We start from the raw sequence: 15,920 nt of genomic DNA, 5'->3' as shown, positions 1-15,920 counted from the left end.
ATGATAATATGATGCCTTCTACCCATTACAGCCCTGGCCTAGATAGTTACTGCTAAACAGTCTTTTCCCAGTCTACATGGGTGTATTGGAGGAAGGAAAATGCCAAAATGTATGAAGCCCAGGGATAATCCAGGAGCAGTGCTGGGACACTGATTTGGTGCCACTGTCTAGGTCATTACTGAAAGTCCTAGAGGGCTGGGGTACAGCTCACTTTGATGATTTCTCTGCTCTAATATACTTGTTCAGTAAAATCGGTAATTATGAGCATGCTCACTTGAACACCACTACAATATCAATTTAAAGGCAGTATTACACATTTGGTTCTGTTAAGTGACCAACCAGAACAGGGTCATAGCAACTTTGAATACAGTAGCCACATTCATCTATCTGGCTACACAAAGTAGCACAAGTAGCACCAAAGGAAGCCTGCTGCAGCTTTTGTTTGATAAAACATCACTCTCACAGAACGCTCACATGTCCTTTCATATTTTAAACTTCAATGCACCCTGTGATCCAACAGTAGCTAAATCTGTAATATAAAATTGTTGACGATGTTCCAATTTCTGCTCTGCTTCTTTCAGCCCTACTTTATCCAAATGGACATATGTTGATAGCAGGGAGAGAACACTTTCTGACCATTGTGATTCACCTTGCTGACCATGCTGATTTACCTTGTAGGTGTTAGCTGATATTTCCCTGCACAAATCTTTCATCTGTGTTCTGGCTCTGTCTTCTGGCCCTCATTGCTCAGTTTTTTGTTACAGGAGAAAATCCACTCAGGCACTTGGAGAACGTGTGAAACTCCACACAGACAGTAAACCAAGCTTGGGATCAAACCAAGGACCCTGAAACTGTAAGGCAGAAACACTGCAGCACTTGATGAACCACATTGTTTTCTATTTTTGTTTACATTGTGAAAAAAATCTTATTAAAAATTCTATCTATCCATTGTTATTATGTGTATATTTTTATTAATACATTCTCCCTTCAGGTGAAAGCTGTTTAGTTGTGGGAGGAAAGTTTTTTGTTTTGTTTTTTTTTTTACATAAAAGTACATACTGTATGGGTGTGATGGTACACATACATTAGCCATATAGTGTATTGGTTGGGAGAGGGTGTGTGTGTGTGTGTGTGTGTGTAATGCTTGGTTGACAAACACATATATCTTTCATATTGTGCATAGGAACATACATGCTATAGACAAACATATACAACCACAAATACACCCTATAAAGGGTGTACATTTACTCAAAAAAGTGGCTAACAAGTGTAGCTGTATCACAGTAGTTACAGTACAGTCCTAGTGGGAGGAGAGTCTTTTTTGGTGGGTGTGTGTGTGTGTGTGTGTGGCATAAGAAGCCAAACCGCAAGCTAAGATTACACATTGTAGTTCCGACGCTTTCACAGGCGTTTTGCCCGACTTGCTGTAAGAGCAGGAAGAAGAAAGCTTTACCATAACTTCTTAACCTGGACAGGAAGGACGTAGACTCAGTGTTCAGTGTTCACCTGTCCCACCTATGAAGGTGACTCTGCTCTGCCAGACTCTTGCGTAACCATAATATTGCAATAGCTGATTTCCGGGTAAGGACTTGAAAAGATATGATTTGAAAACAAGGACATGGAATTAAGTGTTTTAAACCAATCCGACAACAATAACGACAAAGACGAAAGTAGAATTGAGGTGAGTTTTAAAAAGGTTTTTGTTCCCATTTTGTGGATTTGGTTTTTGGTGTGAACTTTACGCATGAAATAGTGAAACTCAATTGCGCGTCAGATGACACGTGAGTGTGAAGCCGTAACACGTTTGAAAATATTGCTAGAATAATTGAATCCGACAGGAACATTTATTGTGAAATGCTAAACAAAGAGAGAGCAAATGTTTTGTGTGCGTTTTGGGCAAGTGCAAACGCGCCTGTAGCCTGGAGCACTGTCAACTTTAATGGACCTGAGTTTTTGTTTCTTTAGTAGTTCGAACTTGTATTGAATGTATTAAATGTTTAGTTTTTTTTTTTTGTTGTTTTTTTACACCTATTCACACAAATATTATTGAACGTGTCTAACAAGTCTAGGCCTATTGTATAAAGGGGCGCGCAGGTGAGACGCACAGCCACGCCCACTGTTTAGGGCAACATGGTGTGTACAGTGTAAGTGTGCATGTGCCTGTCTGTCATGTTATTCTGCTGCACTTTATTCAGCAAAAACAGAGATCATTGCTTTTTGTTGAACTAATTACAGGTTTGCCCAGGTAATGGAAGCTGCTCTGACCACAACATGCAGAATGCCACAGAAGACATTGGGTTACTGTCAGATGCACAGGTGAGTCTCTGTATGTCCAAAAGAATGAAGAAAAATCTATTTCTGTGTCAGTTTGTGTCTCTTTTAATTTTTCTATATCTATAAAACATTGAAGATGACAACTAAGAACGTAAAATGAATTCAAAACTGTTTGGTTGGGGAAATGTTATGAAGCCTTCAGTAATAATTGTAGTTTGTAGATTCCTTTGCTGTTACTGACTATTTATTAGCCTGTCCCTACAGTGTCAGACAGTGTTGGGTACCACTGTTGGTCGCATACAGTCTGGTTAAAATTGGGATGCTTTCACACCAATATGTGCTTGTTGAACATCCCATTCCAAAACTATGCCGTCCACCCCATCCTCATGCAGCTATTACAGTCTTCTATATTTTTTGAATGTGACCGTGGGGATTTGTGTTTTTCCATGGCAACACCCAATTCTCACTAGAAGCAAAGCAGGTTCAACTGCTTTTAATTGGAGTCGTTATGTGGGTGAAACAGAAACCTGACCCTGTGTGGCACAAAACAATGTGGAATGCCAACATGACATCCTAAATGAAAATACCAAGCATTAAACTACGCCACTCGCCTTATGCCTCTATGCATCTGCCAGAACACATTTTATGTTAATAGATATCATTTCAGCTTTACATCAGTCAGGTATTTTTCATTTTTCATTTCAATATACTGTATATGTGTAATGGTGTATTATGCATATTTGCATACTCAGGGTGCTGAGAGAAATGGTGCTCACTATATTGTGAGGAATCTCCCAGATGACTCATCAGGGCAATCTTCTGATAAGGTAAAGAAAGGTTTCTACAATTGCCCGTTTTCCATGCACTTGTTTGTGTACTTGATTTACAACCATGGAGTTTAGGGTACTTTTAGCTATTCCAGTTTTCTGGCTTGTTCCCTCTTAGTACAGTCAGGAACCCTGGTAATTTTGGGCTGTATAGTATTAATTACTTGCTTCTATTTCGGATAAGCAGTAGAAAATGAGTGCGTGAGTGACTTGCTTCTATTGTTTCGGGAGATATTTAAAAAATCAGAAACATACTTAACTATGTCACTGTTAGGGAAAACCTGATCTTTAATGCCTTTCATGCATTACAGGATATGGTTAAATGTTTTTGTCATTAAATAATGCTAGGATAGTGTTATACTCATATGTGTTAACATTTTAATAAATAGTCTTTTATTTGTATATTGGTATGTGGTTGATCATTTCCTTTGGGACTTTAAGTCTTTGCTTGATGTATAACTGAGGAAAGCCTGAGGCAAGTAGAGCTGGAGAAAATTTATTTTGTTTTCAGAGATTTATACAGTCAGGTCCATAAATATTGGGACATCGACACAATTCTAACATTTTTGGCTCTATACGCCACCACAATGGATTTGAAATGAAACAAACAAGTTGTGCTTTAACTGCAGACTGTCAGCTTTAATTTGAGGGCATTTACATCCAAATTAGGTGAACGGTGTAGGAATTACAACAGTTTGTATATGTGCCTCCCACTTGTTAAGGGACCAAAAGTAATGGGCCAATTGGCTTCTCAGCTGTTCCATGGACAGGTGTGTGTTATTCCCTCATTATACCAATTACAATGAGCAGATAAAAGGTCCAGAGTTCATTTCAAGTGTGCTATTTGCATTTGGAATCTGTTGCTGTCAACTCTCCAAGATGAGATCCAAAGAGCTGTCACTAACAGTGAAGCAAGCCATCATTAGGCTGAAAAAACAAAACAAACCCATCAGAGAGATAGCAAAAACATTAGACATGGCCGACTGTTTGGAATATTCTTAAAAAGAAGGAACGCACCGGTGAGCTCAGCAACACCAAAAGACCCGGAAGACCACGGAAAACAACTGTGGTGGATGACCGAAGAATTCTTTCCCTGGTGAAGAAAACACCCTTCACAACAGTTGGCCAGATCAAGAACACGGAACTTTGGCAAACAACATCTAAAAAAGTCTCCACAGTTCTGGAACAACATCCTATGGATTGATGAGACCAAGATCAACTTGTACCAGAGTGATGGGAAGAGAAGAGTATGGAGAAGGAAAGGAACTGCTCATGATCCTAAGCATACCACCTCATCAGTGAAGCATGGTGGTGGTAGTGTCATGGCGTGGGCATGTATGGCTGCCAATGGAACTGGTTCTCTTGTATTTATTGATGACAAAAGCAGCAGAATGAATTCTGAAGTGTTTCGGGCAATATTATCTGCTCACATTCAGCCAAATGCTTCAGAACTCATTGGACGGCGCTTCACAGTGCAGATGGACAATGACCCAAAGCATACTGCAAAAGCAACCAAAGAGTTTTTTAAAGGAAAAAAGTGGAATGTTATGCAATGGCCAAGTCAATCATCTGACCTGAATCCGATTGAGCATGCATTTCACTTGCTGAAGACAAAACTGAAGGGAAAATGCCCCAAGAACAAGCAGGAACTGAAGACAGTTGTAGTAGAGGCCTGGCAGAGCAGCACCAGTGATGAAACCCAGCGTCTGGTGATGTCTATGCGTTCCAGACTTCAGGCTGTAATTAACTGTAAAGGATTTGCAGTGGGAGGCGCATATGCAAACTGTTGTAATTCCTACACCGTTCACCTGATTTGGATGTAAATGCCCTCAAATTAAAGCTGACAGTCTGTAGTTAAAGCACAACTTGTTCATTTCATTTCAAATCCATTGTGGTGGTGTGTATATAGCCAAAAATGTTAGAATTGTGTCGATATCCCAATATTTATGGACCTGACTGTATCTATATCTGTTCATTCACTTGACCAGAGAGTTTTATTAGCTTTGTTTTTGACATAATTAAAATACTAGAGATGACCAGTATTATGAATTCTCCCTTTTGTGAAGTGTTTAGTCTTGTGTGAGAGTGTAATGTGTTCATATTTTTACATTCGTTTATTTGCAGCCCCTGGGAAATCTTGGCAGATTGAAAAATGAGCTGAGGGAACCAGTCTGTTGGAAGCTTAAAGTGTGGATGCTCATTCTAATCATCTTCACTGTAATCATCCTTGCCATCTTCCTGTCTATTTATTTCTGCTCAGGTAAACTGTTGCACATTGAGTTTATGTATATCACTAAAGTCAGTTAAATGCCTTGTTATGCATTATTCCATAAAGATGTATTTGCTTGTGCATAGAATAATAAAAATGGCAGTTGGATGAAAATGGCGGTGGGGGGGGCACTTTGTGTTTTATTAGCATTAGGCTCATAACTAATTATCACTTGTATAGGAATAAAAGGGTCAAGAGGCACAGGTTTTTTTTTTTTATGTTGTCCTAATACTTATGCTTATAATTGATTAAAAGTGGCTGCATAGTTGAACCTGTTTGACAAGATTCATACCAGTGCATCATTATCATAAATTCTCCTAACTATTATTATTATTATTATTATTATTATTATTATTTATGGTACATCCATTTTTGTACGATTTTTTCCAATTTATAGTAAATTCCTGGATCGTATTTAGTGTAAGCTGCCATAAATACGTGTGTGATGGCTTGGGGAAAAATACTTCACATACTGAAACAATTTGATTGTTTTACCCAGATTATGGGGAAATGTAGTACATAAATATATAAATCATGTCTAATGTACACAAATAATGTTTTGTAACCACACGCATCTAAGTGCAGACAAATTTCTTTCATGACACCTGACCATAAGTGCATTTTTCTTTCACAGTTCCTCAAAAGGATGTGGATGACGAATACAACATTAAAGAATTTATCATACCACGCTTCTTTAGAGGGAATTTTACACTTCTTAACAAGCACTCAACACTAGATGCAGAAGCACAGTCTGAGCTTGAACAAAAGGTGAGATTTGCCTTCTGTAGCATTTCTCACCAGCTTATGCTGTTTCATTTCCTCTTGCTTTCTACACATCCTTTTTAACATTATTGAAAATACAATCATACAATATTTTCCCCAATATCCTAGACTGTAACTCTTCCCAGCAAGCATGATTCAATAGATGGATCTATTTATAGGGATGTGTTTGAGAAACTTGGGGTATTTCCATTTTAGGTCAAGTAATTGTTCAAGTTGCTTATGCCAGCTTTCTTTTACTTTTTCTTCTCTCTTCTTCTAAAGCTGACTCATATCTACACATCCTCTTATGCCCTGGGCCGGTACTTCTCCATTGCTCAAGTTAACCCACTGAGGTAACCCTTTGTCCTTTTATAACCTTTCAGTATTCAGCCACATTGTTTTGTCTGGGTTAAAATAGTAGTATGTCAAAGCAAAGGTGTGGTTAAATGAGCAATTATTGTAGCACTGGGTCCTGTGTATAAAGCTATATATAAAATCTTCATCCTAATCCACATGAATGATATAAAGCAACTAAGAATGATGGAATTTCTCCAAAACAGCTTTTTCATAAGACCTTGATCTTTTCATGATCGAAATGTTTTGAATAAAACCTTTTTATCCTCTAGCATTTCAATAATTTGGCAACAGCTGGCACAGGTGTCTCTGAGTAATACACCATGAAATATCAAATATCAGATATCAAAGTGTTGAAGATAGAGGGTGTGTTCGCTATATCCTGTTTACATTTGAACACAGGAAGGCAGTCAGAAGAGACAGTGTTTACATAAAGTTACTAAATTCTGCACAAAGATCTTTTTAACATTTTAGCGCATACCTTTTGTAAAAATACAACAGAAATCCGTGTCTCTTCATTCTGTTTCAGAAACAGCAATTTTAGTGTTGAGTACAACCTGACATTTATGATGCCTACAGAGCACCAGCAGATTATAGAATACACTTTGAGCAAAGAGATGGTGTACAGTGTGCTTCTGCAACAGCTGTCTGACGTGGATCCTGGGTTGGACCCACTTTATATCGATCCGACTTCACTTATGATGGAAGGTATAAATTAAGCTCTGAATAAGGCCCTATTACTGTTTTATGTCTTTACCACTTTTTGAAAGTTAAATCTGTTTATTATATTTTGCATAATTATGTTTATTATATTTAACATAATACCTGGCAGCAAAAATTGATGGAAGAGTTTTGTAAGTGTCAGTTTAGCTGTTTAAACAGTGAGGGAGGCACCTCCTGTGCAATCAAAGTCACATGTCACATTATCACATTTCACATTCTTCTTTTCCCACCTTTAATGTGATTATATAACAACCAAAATATGTAAAGTGTAAAAACAAGTAGAAATGTTTTAGGGACAAAAAAGAAAACATGCATTAACATGGTTGCATGAGCATGTAACCTGCATACAACCCATCACTAATAAATTAATAAATTATTTAATTATTATTATATATATATATATATATATATATATATATATATATATATATATATATATATATATATATATATATATTATTATAATTTTTTTTTTTTTTAATTAAAAAAAAATAAAATCACAGAAGTTCTCTTGGTTTACTGTGCTCACTTTTTTAAGACAGGCAAATTTATTCCTATACATTTTATCAGGGGCGATTCTAGGGTCAGAGCTTTAGTACGGTGGCCGAGAAGTGCAAAACACTTTAACAAATCCGAAAACAAATTAACAAATTTGAAAACACTTGCTCATGCATTTTATACATATATTTATGCCATTTAGCAGACACCCTTATTCAGGGTTACTTACATTTTCTTCTCTCATTTTATACAACTGAGCAATTGAGGGTTAGGGGCCTTGCTCAGGGGCCCAGCAATGGCAGCTTAATTGACTTGGGATTTGAACTCACAACCTTCCATTTGGTAGACCAACACCTTAAGCACTAGGCTTCAACATCCCCTGCTCACATTCCTCTTCAAGTCATGAAACAGGTTTTCAAAGCCATTCCTTTATTGACTATTTGTGCTTTGGGTTGTTCTCATGCTGAAAGGTGAAATTCCTTCACCTTTAGCTGTCTAACAGAGGCCTGTTGGTTTTGTGCAAGAATGGGTTGGTCTTTGGATATAAGATTCTTTCTGTCTTGATTACAGCGCCAGTTCAACTGAAAAAATCAGCACCATAGCACGATGTTTGCACCACCATAGTTAACGCAAAAAGTTCAACCTTGGTGTTTTGTATTTTTATTTTTATTTTTTTCCTTCACATGAAAACCCTTTCTGTCTAGCCTCTCTGCTCAGTAGCCCGCATATGAACAATACAAGAGATTGTTGTCATGTGCGAGGGACCAGTATTTGCCAGTTATTCCTGCAGCTCCTTTAATGTTGACATGGATATCTAACAAGAGACAAGATCTCCCTGACAAGTTTTCTTCCAGCTCTTTCTTCAGTTTTGGATGGAAGCCACCTTCTTGTCACTGTGGTGCCTCATTGTTTCCACTTCTTTATTATGGCCTCCATGAAAAATACCCCTCTTCTTATAAATACCTTTCAGCAATGACATACTTTCTAAGCACTTTAGCTACAGCAGTCAGCTGTAACCAAGAATAAACCTTCAGTTGTTTAAAGTCAGACACATTTTAAAGATGTGTGTATTATTACTTACTGTACAGTGCACAGCTTAAACACAACTGTTTGCAATTCACCTTAATGCAAAATTTCAAATAATTTTTCTTTTTTCTTTTTACAGTTGGGAGTTAAATGAGCTGAATTAAAGCCACAAAGTGCAAATTTTGACATGCTGAATATGACGACACGACGACACCTTCAGTACGGTCTTGAGATTCTGCATGTGCCTGTCCTTACACTGGATCCACTGTTTTAAGATATGTTATTGAAGCCACTTAAATTTAATAAGGACACGCTCCTCAAACAGGTACATGCACAAGACCACATAACTGATGGTCTTGTCAGGTATTAGAAAAGGAAGTCTGTTCAAGGTTTATATTTACCTTTTATATTTTATATATTATATATCTTATCAGACACATATTGTGATTATCTTTTGGGACTGGAACTCTGGATCTAAAGTCAACTAACATTTCCACCCTGTTCTTTTTTTATTACACGGTTTTGACCTGTCCATATTGAGACACTTTTGTATCTGTAGCATGTCGTGTTTGTTAAGGTGTCACAAGGGGGCGCTATTTCTTCATATGACACCGTCAGTTTCAACAGCCTTTTCGAGCTCCCTGTAAACGCATTAATTTATTATTATATATTATAATATATTTTGGCAGGTGTGTTTGGACTGGATATATTTTGTTTTTCTTTTGCAATGTGTGAAAATGGCAGTTATACATTTTTGAGGGATTTGTATGTTTGTACAAAACATAAAATTAAATAGTAGATATTTTACAAGCATGTAGCTTATTACGTTTTAATTCCCCCAAAAGATAATAGTGAGCTGTAAAAGTAGCGGAGGATATAATGAGGGTCAACAAAAGTATTACAGTGCATATTGCTCCCCACAAAAGAATAAGATCATTTTAATCAGATTTCCTGGGATTCGTTGCATAAAACTACTCAGAAAATGTAAATTAGCCTTTGCTTTTAATTGTATTAAATAGTACTTGGGGTCAACCATCCAGTGTGAAAATGAGGTGAAGAGGCGAGTACAGGTGTGTTAGAGTGGGTGGAGAAAAGAGAGTGAGTGTTGTGTGACAGAAGAGTGTCAGAGAGAATCAAAGGAAAGGTATACAAGACAGAAGTGAGAGCAGCTTTGCTGTATGGGTTAGAGACTGTAGCAGTGAGGAAAAGACATGAGGCAGAGATGGAGGTAGCAGAGATGAGGATGTTGAGGTTCTCTTTAGGAATGATGAGGATGGACAGGATTAGGAACGAGCACATCAGTGGGATAGCTCAGGTTGGCTGTGTCGGGGACAAGGTCAGAGAGGATAGATTGAGACGGTTTGGAAAGAAGAGGGAGAGTGATTATATTGGTAGAAGGATGTTGGAGATGGAGCTGCCAGGTAAGTGGTCAAGAGGAAGGTTAAGAGGAGATATATGTATGTGTTAAAAGAGGACATGAAGGTAATTCTTGCGAGAGTAGAGGATGCTGAGGATAGAATTAGGTGGAAAGAGATGATTCTGTGGTGACCCCTAAAGGGAAAAGTAGAAAAAGAAGATTGCTTTTAAATTACCAGTTAAAATCCCATAACAAAATGTCACTCATACATTGTGAGCAAAATCAGTTGTGGTGTTTGTGCAACATTTCTCTTTGTAATACTCATTATCCAGAGATGGAACATGATTAACTCCAATCGTTTATTTTGATGCCCAGTGTGTGATGATTCAGGCAGGCAGGATATAAGCAGGATATTTTTTTTATTAACTTTATGTACTTACAGCTTCAGAGTAATTCTAAAGACTCAAAGCTCTGATGCTAAACATGTCCTGAATAACTGAATAATTGTGAGAGAAGGAGAACACTGTACACAATTAATTTTTGGTTGATCTGCTGATGCGTCATGACCCTGGTGCATCTTTTCCTAACTCTGCACCTGGAAAATCGCAGCATTGAATATATTTGTGTATTAGAAGTGTATCCTAGCTAAAATGTTTTGTCTTGCTTAAGGCAGAGTAAATCTAGTTTCTAATGAAGCTCTTAACAAGATCACCACTGAACTCAAGCTGTTACTTTCATCATACAGCAGTGACTACATTTGGAGCATGTGACCAAGGAGTTCTGATGTATTCAGTTTCATATCAATTTTTTGGCTTTATTCTGTTCATTGGCTGTCCCTTGTTATAAAACAATGACGTTAAATAGAAAAAAAAACATTTTTTTTTGCCATAAAGCCTGTTTATTTTATTACTTTCACTGATTTAAAACTTGATTGATGATTCTCTCTCTCTCTCACACACACACACACACACACACACAACACACACGCACACAATTTGTTTTACTATCCTTGTGAGGACTTTATCATAACATGGCATTATTATTATTATTATTATTTATTATTATTATTATTATTATTATTATTATTATTTATTATTATTATTGTTGTTGTTTTTCATTCATTCATTTAATGAACAAAAGGCACCTTTTAATGATTTCTGTCATTTTTGTCAAACGTCGATAGGACTTGCACTATATAAAAACATAACCTCACATAACACCCAATACACACACATCGAATACTGTTAAAAGAAAAACAAAAACAAACTCTGATTACATTAGCATATATTTAGCAGGTTAATTGTTAATATCCTTCACACAGTGTGTCAGCATGACCAAAACCTTCTGAGAAACGCTGTTCAGTGTCGGGTTCAGAGTCAGTCATTAATCAACCCACCTCTTAGTGAACTTTAATGCCTCACTAGTGACTCGCATTGTGAGCACCAGATTTTCCACTGCATGCCTAGAGGTCTACTTTTCTGTTTGTGGTTTTGAATAAAAATGTATGGTTGGATTAATATGTGAAATAATATCATTAGTAAAGTTTGAATTTTTTTTAGTATGTGTATGAGCAAATCCTGGGCTGCTTTATGGTGCACTTGCAATTTCAATATATATCATATATTCTGTATTCGGTATATACATATATAGACAGTATATATTTATATATACATATTTCTGTTACTGGCTGACAGACCTGGGGTCTCATTTATAAAACTGTGCGTAGGATCCCTACTAAAAGTTTACGTACGCCCAAAAGCCAAAAATGGCGTACGCAAAAAAAAATTCCGATTTATAAAACCGTGTGTACGCACTCCTGTAAGCAATGTTCCCTTTTCATAAATAAATCACACATCACCCGCAGATGTGCGTACGTGAAATCCCGCCCTGTACACGCCCATTTTTAACCATAAATAGTCAATGCAAATCACTGCGCGGGCACGAGAGTGGACCTCGTTATAATGAGTTTCCTCTGCGCTCTGCGTGTTTAAAAACGGGGTGAGGAGCCAGCGTCTCAGGGGGGTAGCCACTATCGCCTGCAGGTTATAATTATATTAAAAGCAACATTGTTATAATTATATTAAAAACAAAATTGTTACAGTTTCAACTTTTTAATATTGTTAAACTCACCAAGAAGCCAGCCATCACGTACTGCGCGTGCATTTAGTCTGTTCCCTACACTGTTATGTGTCATGATAAAGGAATCATGTGTTGAACCAGGCCAGCGTGCCACAATGTTTGTGAGGGTCATGTTGGAGTCACATATGATTTGCACATTAATAGAATGCACATGCTTTCTATTACCATAAGCACATTCATTTTCAGATGTGAACTTATAGCAACATAAGCGCAGTCAATTGCGCCGATTACATTTGGGAAACCAGACATTGTTGCAAATTGCATTTTAATTTCGGCCTGTTCTCACACAGTGTATGGGAACCTGACGTATCGACTACCCATATTAAGTATAGCTACCATACAAAAAGACAGATATTATGGCACTCAGGGACGGCTGTGATATACCAGACCTATAGGGTGAGATGATAGATTCCAATAGAATTATTTCATATACAAAAAGGTCTTAGACAAAGTTGAGGATTACTTATAGTTTTTTTTTATATAAATAATTTACCTGTCTGCCAATTCCCACTGGAAACAGCCGGTTGCCAAGAACCAGAGTGCATGGTGAGGACTTGTATTTGGACTGGGATGGCATGGTTCCGGCGTGTTGCCCTCTCTAATACTGGACCCAATTCAGCACATAGATCTAAGAGCACAGCTCTAGGGAATCTAAATCGGCTTATTAGCCAGTCATCATCATGGTCCCTGAAAACACGTTCTCTCCTTATTCTGCCATTGGCGTAATCCTCCAGCAGTGCCATCATGAAGCATTACATAACCGGGTCACCGGAGGATTTATATGTTTCTAGCAATTAGACTGATTGTTATCACCTTGACAAAATCACAGAATTAATTTGTGGTCGAAAATTTAAGACGAAAATGTTGTAGTGAACACATACTTCTTCATGACGGTTTTGTAATGAACACCGTAATAGTTAGGACCGATGATGAGTAGCGATTGTGCTTCATGACTGTATTTGCAGACTTTGACATTTTATGATAGCTATATGTACATTAAGGAAAATATTTCGTTTTTACACTGTGTTCTGCAGTTCTCTAATAAAAGGGTATTTCATGCTATTCTGTATCACATGTAGTCGCGCCATCTCCTCCTGCGCTCCCGTTGTGGACAATGTGACTGTAAGGCAGCGCTGATTATTCATTCATTCATTCATTCATTCATTCATTCATTCATTCATTCATTCATTCATCTTCTACCGCTTATCCGAACTACTCGGGTCACGGGGAGCCTGTGCCTATCCTCAGGCGTCATTGGGCATCAAGGCAGGATACACCCTGGACGGAGTAGCGCTGATTATTATTATTATTATTTTATTTTTAATACATTTTGAATTACGTTTGGATTTAACTAAATGTATATAGCCTAAAACAATCGGCACAAATAACACTGTTGGATTTAATCTTCATGATAATGTGGAAATAACGTATGAAATGGAGTGAAAATTAAATGTCATTAATTATAATCGTCCTTCTCACATGTATTTTCTACAATCTAACTTCAGTTCACGACCTCACCATCTGTGTCGCCAATTCCCTTTGTCTCCAGAATGTGCGTACGCACAGCTCAAAGTTTGCTTAAAGGTGCGCACATTTTCCCGTCAAGTTTGTTTTTTATAGATCACAACCCCCGTTTTGTGCGTACGCACGCCTTATAAATGAGACCCCTGATCTACCAGGCCATGTGTCTGAGATGCTTTTCTGTTGACCAGAACTGTAAAAAGTGGTTATTTGAGTTACCCATAACCCTTAGTTCGAACCAGTGTGGTCATTCATCTGTGATCTCTTTCAACAAGACATTCCCACCAACAGAACTGCTGCTCACTGGATGTTTTTTTTTGTTTGTTTGCACCATACTGTGTAAACTCTCGAGATTGCTGAGTGAAAAAATCCCAGCTCAGCAGTTTCTGAGAGTCACTCAGATCAGATTTTCCCACCATTCTTAAGGTTAATGTCAATATTAACTGAAGAAATTGACATGTATGTACATGATTTTATGTATTACGTCACTACCAAATCACTGATTTGAAAATTGCATAAACAATCAGGTATACAAATGTTCCTATTTATAGACAGCTACAGCTTCAAGTACTTTAAATCAAATTAGCAAAAGTGCCACTACATTTTTGGCATTTAATTTATTCAAGGGTTTACACACTACAAAAATATTAATTATTTATAATATTATTCATTTATTAAATCTAATCTATTTTGAAATAATATTATTTAGAGAAATCCTCACTGACACGTTTCTCAGACAATAGAAATATTGTCCAGTAACATAACGATGTCCAGTTATTTCATTATCCTTAAATTAATGTATTATACACCAAATATATTATACACCAAATGTATTATACACCAAATTCATATCAAAATAAATTGTTTCAGTGGTTTGTTAAGTGAAATCTTCCTGGTACTGTTTTGCTGTACAGTCTAAAAAAACAGGTGAACAGAAACAATCTGCCTTTCATTCAATCAGTTGTAGATTATGTTAATTGTCTAATACCAGATTTGCTAAACTGGGAGCACTGATCTTTGGCAGTTTGATTAATTGAAAACTCTTGGTCATTTGTGCCAAGTCTGGAGAACATGCACGCTGCACATGTAGTTGTTTTCACTTGTCTACTGCACCTGATTTAAAAAAAAAAACAGCTAATTATCATGCTTTTTCTGGATCAATATATGGCTGTTATATCAGAAAATGTGGAGTGTAATGGTACTTCAGGGGCAGGATTGGAAACCACTGACATATATGCTCATAAAGAGCTAAATACAAGTTGAATATATGTACTATTGATGTCTGTGTGGGGGGGCACGGTGGCTTAGTGGTTAGCACGTTCGCCTCACACCTCCAGGGTCGGGGTTCGATTCCCGCCTTCCACCTTGTGTGTGTGGAGTTTGCATGTTCTCCCCGTGCCTCGGGGGTTTCCTCCGGGTACTCCGGTTTCCTCCCCCGGTCCAAAGACATGCATGGTAGGTTGATTGGCATCTCTGGAAAATTGTCCCTAGTGTGTGATTGCGTGAGTGAATGAGAGTGTGTGTGCCCTGCGATGGGTTGGCACTCCGTCCAGGGTGTATCCTGCCTTGATGCCCGATGACGCCTGAGATAGGCACAGGCTCCCCGTGACCCGAGGTAGTTCGGATAAGCGGTAGAAGATGAATGAATGAATGTCTGTGTGGGTTTAAGTTGAGTTCTTTGCTTATCCAATCTTCCCAAAAACATGACGGTCACTAAACTGTGTGTTTGTGTGTGTGTCTTGCGATAGATTGGTGTCCTCTCCAGGGTGTATTCCAGCCTCACACCCAGTGTTCTTGGGATAGCCACCACAACATTAACCAAGATAATGTGGTTGACGGATTAATGGATTTATTTTACAACCTTATCCGACTATAGTAACTACTTGTGAGACATGCATTATAGCTATCTCCTAAGTGTTTCCCCAAACCACAAAACCCATAAAGGGAAATCATTTTGCTGGCTCTAAATGCAATGGACAGGACTTCAGAAATATCAGGAAGATTAAGAATATGTGAAAGCTCATTGGATGATTTCTGATCTTTTATAGGAAACTGAGAGATAAATATCTTTGAATGCCTTAATCCATCTTGGGTGGTGAATTAATTATAATGCCGCATTATTTAAAGAACTGGCTTGTGTAACAATTGTCCTTTTTTCGTAGAAGAGTTC

At 37.6% G+C, this 15,920-nt stretch overlaps 1 protein-coding gene across 1 annotated transcript; it reads left to right on the top strand.

The window, feature by feature from the left end:
• The first annotated feature begins 1,363 nt into the window (after nt 1–1,363).
• Nucleotides 1,364–11,621, top strand: LOC132858205 (uncharacterized). Its single transcript, XM_060888444.1, has 8 exons — nt 1,364–1,681; nt 2,236–2,316; nt 3,027–3,101; nt 5,226–5,361; nt 6,005–6,138; nt 6,415–6,485; nt 7,016–7,194; nt 8,873–11,621. Exons 1-8 carry the CDS (start codon nt 1,619–1,621, stop codon nt 8,881–8,883), a joined length of 750 nt encoding a protein of 249 aa, XP_060744427.1. The 5' UTR covers nt 1,364–1,618; the 3' UTR covers nt 8,884–11,621.
• The last annotated feature ends 4,299 nt before the right edge of the window (nt 11,622–15,920 follow it).

The sequence above is a fragment of the Tachysurus vachellii genome, chromosome 15 (genome assembly GCF_030014155.1).
Source record: "Tachysurus vachellii isolate PV-2020 chromosome 15, HZAU_Pvac_v1, whole genome shotgun sequence".
Taxonomy (NCBI): Eukaryota; Metazoa; Chordata; class Actinopteri; order Siluriformes; family Bagridae; genus Tachysurus; species Tachysurus vachellii.
This window is presented reverse-complemented; position numbering and strand designations above follow the sequence as displayed.